Raw genomic sequence first — 10495 nt, forward strand, 5'->3', positions numbered from 1 at the left:
CAAAAAAAGAAAAAAAAAATAAACTAATTCATTTTCAGCTAAATTTTAATTTCACGGTTAAATAAAAAAACAGTAGTTTATTTTATTTGAACATTACTTTTCACAGTTAAATTAAACACTAATACATATTAACTGAATTATATGTTTTACATCAAATAGAATATGTTGTTTATATTTCATTTACCTCATATTTATGTTTTATACCCTTGTATTTATTTCTTATTTTCTATTTAGACTAGTTAAAACTACTCTAACATTAAAATATTAGTAAATTAAATATGTATCTAAATACACATTTTGTTTTGGTACTTAAACTTGATTTTTTAAACTGGAAATCAATTTGTCTATATTTTTTTTTCGGTTATAGATGTTTTAAGAACCACATTATTAATATAAGGAAATTCATGCATTAATAAACAATACCACACCCACACTAGATGCAAATCGCAATACGCTACTTTTGTTCCCACTCCAAAACCCAATTTAGTATGTGGGAAATAAAGTTCAGTTAAAGCGTTTCCAATAGCACTTTTTTGGTGTAATTACACCATATTTTTATTTTATTTTAGTGGTACTCCACCATATTTTACGCTAAAAAAATATTTAAACAATATGCTTTTAGATTAAATAATGCTTAAATATTTAATATAATATTTATACAAAATTTGGTTCAAAACTGTTTATTTTGTGTAAAAATTGTATTAAAAATGAAGTTTAGACTTTAGAGTTTAGAATTCGAGAATTTTAGAGTTTTTTTTAATGAAATATGTAATTAAATATGCTATATCAAACATTACGTTTTCAATGTAATCTACGTTTGCAAATTTTTAAACAAATAGCCAAAGTGATATGACTTGACACTTGTATCCATGGATTAAAATTCCAATCGTAACCTTTTACTGCGTAGCAATTTTATTTTTAAAGTGTTTTCTATTTTTTTTACAGTAATTATGGTGTGGTTTAATAGGCCACGTTGTTTCTTATTTTGTAGAAGTTAGTTACATATTTTGAATTCGAATTATCCAAATATCCGGCGCTTCCATTTATTTAACAAATTTCTAAGGTTTAAACGTTTATAATCCTAAACTGTTCAAAACCTGCAAGCAAATAAAAAAAAATTCAGTAATTTCCAATAATTTTAGGATTTTTGTAATTTTTCCAAAAAAAATCATTAATTTCCAATAATTTTCAAAAATCAGTACTTTTATTTATTTATTTATTGGAGATGCTCTAAACTCCAACCTATTACATTCTAACTACGTTTAAGATGCTCTAATAAGATACGCTTATAATAATTTATTATGTAATTATCTATGTGATATATTACGAAATTGAGGGAGCTCATGAAAAATATTCATATATCTGACCAGATAAGATAATTGTATTCCGCGACGGTACGATTGTTGTAGTTGTTAGGTTTGAAATTAAAAATCCCACATCAAATAATCAATAATTTTATTTTTCCTTCAAACGATCAACGAATTATTAATGGTATAGTACTCCTTTTTTATTTGTCTGAGAGAAAAAAAAAAACTAAAAAAAAATCATGTTAATGATTAGTCGATTAAGAAGTACGGATGTCTCTTAAAAGCAGGAAAAGAAAATGGAAGCAGAATAGTGATATGCACAAGCAATGAAATTCCCAGCTGACGAAAATAAAAAATAAAAGAAACGTAAAAGGAGGACACTAGTCCACTACGATTAAAATGATACTTTATTAATACAGCCACAAAAAATAAGAAAAATAAATCAGATCTTTATACATACATTTGATATGATTTTTCTAGGTCCGCACTTGGGAAACCTCCGGATCGTAGATTTGATCGTCTGATATAAAGTCGTTATACGTGGCTGTTCCCTGACCGTTGATCTTCAGACCATCACGTTAAGCACGTTTTAGATCGGTCAACACTGACCAACGTGTGGGGTCCACTGTCTAGATTGCATTATCCACGTACGTAGAGCTGCCGTATTTTTTGGAGCTTCCACTCCATTCGCGTGTCGTAACTTGTAACTTGTAATACATTCTTATAAATTTTAAGGAAATATCTGGTTTTTTTTTCCTTTGCTTACATTTTGTCTGATTTTTCTAACCATGTAGCTTTATTTTTAACGGAATCACGCTTTAATGCTCTTGTAATATTTACTACAGAATCGCTATCTAAAGATTTACTTGCTCACAATGATTTTTTTTTTTCCTTCTTCTTTTTAATGATAAAATATAAGGAAGAAAAAGTCACACACCTATGCCTATTATAGAAACTACGTGTGTAATATATTCTTATACATTTTAAGGAAATATCTGGTATTTTTTGTTTACTTACACTATGTCTGATTTTTTTTTCTTTCTAACCATGTAGTTTTATTTTTAACGGAGTCACGCTTTAATGATCTTGTTATATTTACTACAGAATCGCTATCTAAAGATTCACTTGTTCACAATAAATGTTTGGGTTTTTTTTCTTTCTTCTTTTAATGATAAAAATAAAATATAAGGAAAGAAAAGTCACACACCTATGCCTATAATAGAAACTCCGTGGATGACTGTGCTGTGCATGGACATAAAATCATTTAATTTATTGCAAGTTGGGTTTAAAGTTTTAAGTTTTAACTTCTTGGTGGTGAAGTCAGGTCAGTACATATTTTTCTATTGGCTTGATCAATTATTCTTCATCATGTATGTCATTTAATATTCATTATTATGTACATATATAAAAACCTAACTTAAACAAAGAAGGTATGAAAATAAAATATATGTGAATGAATCATGTCGACATGCCATCTAAATCATATGAACAAGATGGAGAACTGATACAAATATATATATATATATATATATATATATTTGTCACATTTGAGGTTTGTTCTTATTAAAAGAGGTTTATCTTAGTATTTGGAAGGAAGTGACAACCAATAAGATGTCTTTCATTGTTTATTGAAAGCGGTAATTCCATTAGTTAATTTGATGTCTTTCATTGCTTAACGAAAGTGGAATTTCCGTTAGGCATAATGAAAATTAGTATATCTGTTAAGTAATTAAAAAATAAAATTTAAATGGTAAATGAAAGCGATTCAAATGTTAAAATTTTAAAAGAACGTACTAATATGTAAAATGAATTTCATCTTTATTAATAACTTTGAAAAAAAAAAAGTAAAAACGTTACAACAAAATTATGAGTAAAACATTACAATAAGACTGCATTTCATTAATAGTCATGTTCTAAAAGTTTATATCAAAATTATCAACAAGATCAATGTTCACACAGGTTTGAAAACGTTGTTCTCGTTGACACAATTTTTGTAAACGGTGAGTGCCTCGACCATTTCGGGTTTCAAACTCTGCCATTTTCGAACTGCCACAGAAGTCCCTTTATTGATTCCGAGGCACACGAAAGTCGACAATTCTGTGAGGCAGAGGAGGGCATTCGAAAGCCCTTTCTTACGATACATGCCAACCTGAAGCCCATGCTTAATAGGAGTAATGAATAATTTTTCTAAATAAGTAATTAATTTTTTTAGGAAGCACATAAATAAACAAATAAAAGTATATTATGTAGAGGAGTGAAAAAAAAAAACTAATGTATCAAATTCATAACTTTGCATTCAATATTCTAACAAATTCTTGCAACATACAATTAATTTATTAGAGTAACCACATTTTATAGGCCATGGACCACTACTTTAAATAACAAAAAAAAAATATACAAACGACTTCCCCTTTTTAATACCTTCTCACGTAAAAAATTTATATAGTTTATACCCCAAATGAAATATAAAATTTGAGGAATAAACCATTATTAAATTACCGATAGTAGTAGAGTACTAGTTTACCTAGTACAGAATTAGGCCAATGTTCTAGACTCTAAAAAGTATAAATACGTACAAAACAAAACAAAAAGATAATAATAATAACAAATTTCGCAAATCGTAGTACTAAAAAAAAATTAAAAAAAAATCCCCTGCCACTATCACACCTCACCGGTAACCGTTCAAACAAGTGACCATTTTTTTTTTTTTTTTTTATCATTACAGCAAGCAAAAGAAACATTAAAAATAAAAATAAAAATAAATATTCCATCCTTTAAAAACAGGCTTGAAATTACATCTTCACACGTCCCATCTATATACCTTCTTCATTTGTTCATTCTCACTGCTCTTTCCTTCTTCTCTCTATTCCTTTTGTTTTTGCTCTGTCGTCGAAAAACTCGGCGATGATTTCACTCTGACCGATCATTTCCTCACCGTGTTAAATGACGAATATGCCCCGTTCATTTCACAACGCCGATCGTACTCAAAACGACGACGTTTAAGTTCTACTTTGTTGCTTTTTTCACTCCGGCAATCGGAGATTCGCCTTTTCTTCTCTGACTAAAAGTATCGGAGAATATTTCGCCAAACAGTGTGTTAGTGTTTTTATTTGGCTCGTACTGTTTGGATTGAATTTTTTTACTCGTACGAACTTCATTCTGCGAGTTTTCTTTCGCTATTTGATCTCTGTTTGTGTGATTATTCGTTTTCGAGACCTAATTTCTGATCCGAGCTGTATCAAATCATGTTGGATCTAAATCTCAATGTGCTCTCGGCCGATTCGACTCACCACCACCGCAATACCATCGGCGGCGAAGATCACGTCGACGAATCGTCGGCGATGGTGTACTCGGTGTCTGATAAGGCTACTCAGGGCTCGGCGACTCAAATGGACGAGTCCGGTACCTCGAACTCTTCCGTCGTCAATGCTGACGCCTCCAGTATCGGCGCCGGCGACGATGAGTCGTGCTCCGGCCGAGCCTCCAGCGAGATGTTCACCTTCAGCTTTGACATCCTGAAAGTCGGTGGTGGAGAAGAGGACGGGGAAGCCGCTGTGACGAAGGAGCTTTTCCCGGTGGGCGGAGAGGCTGTGGAGTTTAAGCACTGGGCGGCTCAGCCGCCTTCTTCGTCGACGGTTCGGCGGAACTGGATCGAGCTTGGGCTAGTGGACCAGGCTGGCGTTGGAGAGATTAGGATGGATCAGAACCTGCCTCCGACACAGCCACAGCAACCGCAGCCGCCGAAGAAGAGCCGGAGAGGTCCTAGGTCGAGAAGCTCGCAGTACAGAGGTGTTACTTTCTACCGGAGGACTGGAAGATGGGAATCGCATATCTGGTTAGTGATTTTTCCTTTCTTTTTTACGATGAATTATGGACTAGATGGTCGCGAGTTTTGATTTTTCCTGTATGATTGTTAGATTTAAATTTTTTTGCGGAAAAAATTATGCTGGTTCTTCGGCACAATAATCGAAAATATAATTTTAGAACTCTGAACTCATCTTTTTTTTGTATTTTGTTTTTGTTTTTGTATTTGTGCAGGGATTGTGGAAAACAAGTGTATCTCGGTATGGGTTTCATGTTTCTATCTATCTGGATGTTATTTAGAAAAAAATTATTTTTACGATATTTAGGCCTTGAAATTCTACTTTGGGAAACTTTGATGAAGTTTATGTTTGACTTTACGCAGGTGGATTCGATACTGCTCACGCAGCTGCAAGGTATATCGCTTAAAAATTTAGTCGATTTAATGTGATTTGTAAAATGACAGTTCATACTTTACATATAAAGCTTGTGTTGACTTTGGGTTCTCTATTTAGAGCGTATGACCGAGCAGCTGTGAAGTTCAGGGGAGTTAATGCTGATATCAACTTCACCTTGAGCGATTATGAGGAGGATTTAAAACAAGTATGTTATTGTTCACAGAGTTTTAATTTTTCTTTTGATTTGTGCGTAACAGAGGACTGAACACAGCTTGTTTCACTTATCAGCTGAAGAATTTGTCCAAGGAAGAGTTTGTGCACATACTGCGCAGACAGAGCACCGGGTTTTCTCGCGGGAGCTCAAAGTATAGAGGAGTGACGCTTCACAAGTGTGGCCGATGGGAAGCTCGGATGGGACAGTTTCTTGGAAAAAAGTGAGGCTATATTTCATGGAATTTAAACCTTGTTTCATTATTCAATACAGGTCATTATAGAGTAGTAGTAGTTTTATCAGAATTTAGGCGCCCATGGATATGAAACCCAAGAACTATTGCAAGCTGTTCATTAATGGGTAGTTAAAAGAAACAAAGAACATGATTGGGGACAGTGGTGTTTACATCACGCACGGTTACGGTGATTGAATGCAGGTATATATATCTTGGGCTGTTCGACAGCGAAGTAGAAGCCGCAAGGTCCTTATGATCATGAATTACACTCACTGAATTAATTACACCCTTCTCAACCTCAATTACGCTTCCCATCCAATCGAATCCAACACGTATCCCTTTTGTGTTTCTGGAAACCAGGGCATATGACAAGGCTGCCATCAAGTGCAATGGCAGGGAAGCCGTGACCAACTTCGAGCCAAGCACGTACGAGGGTGAAATTACCCCCGAAGGAGCAGCAGGTAATATCCGATATCCCCGTACATCGTCCGGTTCCATCGACTTTGATCCCACCTGACTCGGTCATGTTCTTGCCTCTGCTTTCAGGTGCCAATCACAATCTCGATCTCAATCTCGGGATTTCGCAGCCATCGTACAGCATCGCTCCGAAGGAGATCGAAGCTCGCGTTCAGTACCACCCCGTCCCTTATGACTCGCACGGAAGAAGGCTGATGGGGGTAACATTCTTAACTCGAACATGATTAGTCGAATACTCTGTGTATTGAAGCTGACAAATATCAATATTGATTCGTGCAGTCAGAGAGCCAAGGCAGCGATCCACCATTCAAAGGGTTGGTTTTGCCATCAGAGCAACCCGTAATGGTAAACGGCGGGTATCCTGGCCTCTTTCCCAGCGAGGTATGTTTTGCTTAATTTACCGCTTAACTGAAGTCAAAACACGCTAAACCCGGTTTTCATTTCTCGATATTACAGGAAAGGGCGATGGAAAATATGATGGCAGTGGGCCCCGGGCAAGGGCTGGGGTTGCCATGGCAAATGCAGAATGGCCAGGTCAGCGCAGCTCCGATGCCAATGTTCTCAAGCGCAGCATCATCAGGATTCTCGGCCGCACTTCCGTCGAAGCCCCTAAATCCGGCGGCCGCCACTCTCAACCTCTGTTTCACCTCCGCCCCCGCCAACCCCTCTCACTACTACTACCACCTCAGGCCGCCGCCCTAGGCACAGGGGCAAAACCGTCCGGGAAAAGAAAACGGAGTGATTTTTGTTCTGAGTACCTTCTTGAATACAATGAGGTCTCTCTATTGTTTACATGAATATTTCAAACAGTTAAGTAATTAGTATTACTATCTACTCTTATATCTGACATTATTAAAGATCGTTTACCAAGCTCCTGTTGTTGATTGTATTGGTAAATCGAGACAAAATGCTAATCCTGTAATATTTCAATATGTACGTACTGGTTATATTACACCCTTGACTTCTTGTGACATCTCTCTCTCTCTCTCTCTCTTATATAGTTGAAAGCTTATTGGTGCGTTTTTCTTGATTGTTCATTCGTTCGTATCTGTGACGGAGATATCTGCTATAACGAAGGACGAATAGGTGAAGAAATTAAAGTTAAAGTGTCGTGTTTTTGCGTTTTTTCATTGGCAGAGAAGTACTACAACAGTGTAAATAGTATTGGTTAATTGACCGCCAGGCATATAGATCTCGTGTTATATATCCTCAAAGAGCCAATCTGTGATATGTGGTCCCTGTGTGGGTGGGTACAAACAGAGATTAATTGCAGAAAGGGACTAAAAGGTAAAAAAAGATAATAAAAAAAAAAAAAAAAGATTTTTGTGTACTATGATCATTCATACGATGACTAGAAGAGAAGAGATTGGTTTATCAAAATATTTACTAGGTATGTTAAGGCCAGTTCCGTCCAATCTGGTTCACGAGTTTTCGTTACTTTTCATGCTTTAACTATTATTATTTCATATATATCCTTATAAAAGATATATATATATATATATATATATATATATATTATCGCCTGGGACTTCTTAAGGTACCAGTCCCACACTACCTCGGAAATCTGGAAATACTGTTATTTAGTATGATATATATCAGCAGAAATATTTACAAAAAAGTTATGGTTGAGGTTGAGTAAGCCTACATCGGAACAAATAAATGCAGGCAAGGCCAAGTACTTCTTTTTCATGGAAAAAGAAAAACACGATATAATATTTTACTGTTTAAACTTACACCTTGCAAGCATTGTTCGTGAAAGAAAGAGCAAAAAAATTATAAGCAAAAGGTTGAAAATAATAAAGAAACGATAGGACGTATTATTCTGATTAAGTATCTTTTATAAATAATAATAAATTGTACACCCTGAAATGAATAAGTCAATAATTGAGTTTGCCTGACTTGACTATAGCAAGTTCGTAATTCTATATTCAATAAAATTAACAGTTGGAAAAGAGAGGAATTCTATATGTATAATGGTTGAAAATTTAAAATCACAGTTTAATACAAGACGTAAATCTACTGATATATTTGTAGCATATCTAATCTAATGCAAAAGTAGCGAAGGACGTGGAGATGAAATAAAGAGCCGATTTCAGTATTAAATAAGTGTAATTATTATTTAAATGAAATTCAAATTATCTGAAAATTTCAATTATAGTCTGAGACTCTCAGTCTCTCGGTTAATTCGATAAATAAAAAAATCGGTCAAAGATTACTGCTTATAAAAATTTGGCTGTTGGAATCCAAAATAAGAATTTGAAGGTTTTAGCTGTTTTACCCGTGAAACATACATAACATTTCATCAGCTAGCTACGTGAAACAATTATATAGACTAGACTAATTCGTTAGAGTAACTCAGATTCAGAAAGTTGCGTAACAATTTTTTTTTCCTTCTCTTTCTTGGTCGCTAGTTTTACAAATATTTATTGAAAATAGATGTATGAAGAGTTGAAGTGACAACGCAATATAAAAAAAAAAAAAAAAAAATTTGTTACTTAGTCACTGACTAAACTCTGTAGACTGAGTCACTGACTAAACTCTCCGTAATTCTTTTTTTTTTTTTTCTCTCTCTGGTCTGAAAATGAATTATATAATTCTCAGCTATAGAAAAAGTGATTGGCAGGGGATTTGCCACGTGTCGAGATTGGAATGAAGGATTACACACTTAATATCTGAGATTCACTGTTCATATATGGGTTAATTACGAACATTGTTCAATCAAATCAACAAGTCTCTTTCATTCTAGCTGGCCCTTTTCTTTTTTGTGCTCCAGTTATTGTAGCTGTCACTTCCTAATATATTTTTTTACTGTTCTCTTTTTCTGTCTAATCCGTGGATAAATTCTACCAAATCTTAAAGTTACATATTTTTTCGTTATTTTTAAGGGTTGTTTCTTCCAAATTCAAGGAAAAAAAAAGCTGCTGTACTCTTCTGGATAACTATTGGGTTTCATATGGAAAAAAAACATTTGCGTTGAATGACTTGACTCCGTATTTATCCGGCATTTCATAAAATACAAGTTTAAGCTACCAGTAATGTAGACTCTAATAAATTATTTTATAGTACTTATTAGTCAGTTTTGAAAGAAGAAAAAAAAAAGTGCAACCCGAAAGAAAAGAAGAAAGAAGACCGTTATTCCTTTCCTAAAAAAATTGAGAAATTTCATTTAATAGACCTAAAATTTAACAAAATATCGGGATTAAACCTCACATTTTAAAAATATCTGAAATTGAACTTTTGGACACATTTTGGACCAAAATACCTCTGATTCAAATAACTCATATTTTTCTCTCATTTTCAAATAATTTTCATCACAATTCTTTTCTCTTTTCAGTTTCGATTTTGAGGGTTTCACATTGTATCTCATCGTACGACATCGTATCGCATCGTACGACATCGTACAACATCGCACGGCATCGTACGACATCGTACATTATAATGTGTATGAATTTTATCATTATAATGTATCGTATCGCATCGTACAGCATCGTACGGTATCGTACATTATAATGTGTATGAATTTAATCGTACATTATAATTATAATGTATCGTATCGTATCGTACGACATCGTATGATGCCATACGATAATGTACGATGTTATACGATAAAATTCATATTTTTTTTGGATATTTTAAGCGAAAAAAGTCAAATTCACGTGAGATTTTGTCATTCTATGTTATCATAGCTCGTCGGATTCCCTCATATCTCATTGAATTTAGTTATATCTCATCGGAATCGAGCGTTAAAGATCGAACGAAGGATTGAGAAGATATCTCAAGTAAAATGAATATATTTGTTCAAAAGGGTATTTATGTCCGAAATTGGGACAAAAGTCCATTTTTTGATATTTTGTTAAATTTTAGGTCTATAAAATGAAATTTCTCAAAAAAATTATGTATAAATTATGTATCATATGAAAATTTTCATGTGGGAAAATATCAACAATATCGCATCTGTTTACTCAAAATGTGTGATTTATATTTTCGATTTTCAAAAATATCAGAAATATTTTTTTCAGTTTAATGTAAATAACATATATATCTCTTAAAAATATGATATTTTATA

General features: G+C 33.7%; 1 protein-coding gene across 2 annotated transcripts; it reads left to right on the top strand.

Moving 5' to 3' along the window:
- The first annotated feature begins 4101 nt into the window (after positions 1 to 4101).
- Positions 4102 to 7402, top strand: LOC149382015 (ethylene-responsive transcription factor RAP2-7). Of its 2 annotated transcripts, XM_089630515.1 has the most exons (10): positions 4102 to 5142; positions 5346 to 5371; positions 5494 to 5524; positions 5624 to 5711; positions 5795 to 5940; positions 6154 to 6198; positions 6313 to 6413; positions 6499 to 6629; positions 6709 to 6810; positions 6886 to 7402. In XM_089630515.1, exons 1-10 carry the CDS (start codon positions 4553 to 4555, stop codon positions 7129 to 7131), a joined length of 1506 nt encoding a protein of 501 aa, XP_089486641.1. In that variant the 5' UTR covers positions 4102 to 4552; the 3' UTR covers positions 7132 to 7402. The 2 variants fall into 2 exon arrangements, with proteins under 2 accessions (XP_089486641.1, XP_089486642.1); XM_089630516.1 differs by lacking the exon at positions 6154 to 6198.
- Positions 7403 to 10495: the final 3093 nt, after the last annotated feature.

Source organism: Urtica dioica, chromosome 11 (assembly GCF_054948205.1).
Source record: "Urtica dioica subsp. dioica isolate 48M chromosome 11, U.dioica_male_clone48M_v1_H2, whole genome shotgun sequence".
In the NCBI taxonomy this organism is placed as follows: Eukaryota; Viridiplantae; Streptophyta; class Magnoliopsida; order Rosales; family Urticaceae; genus Urtica; species Urtica dioica.

Coding starts and splice junctions, on each gene's coding strand:
- LOC149382015 (XM_089630515.1), top strand. CDS start 4,553: ATGTTGGATCTAAATCTCAATGTGCTCTCGGCCGATTCGACTCACCAC. Junction 5,143..5,345: donor AGATGGGAATCGCATATCTG/GTTAGTGATTTT, acceptor GTATTTGTGCAG/GGATTGTGGAAAACAAGTGT. Junction 6,811..6,885: donor CTGGCCTCTTTCCCAGCGAG/GTATGTTTTGCT, acceptor TCGATATTACAG/GAAAGGGCGATGGAAAATAT.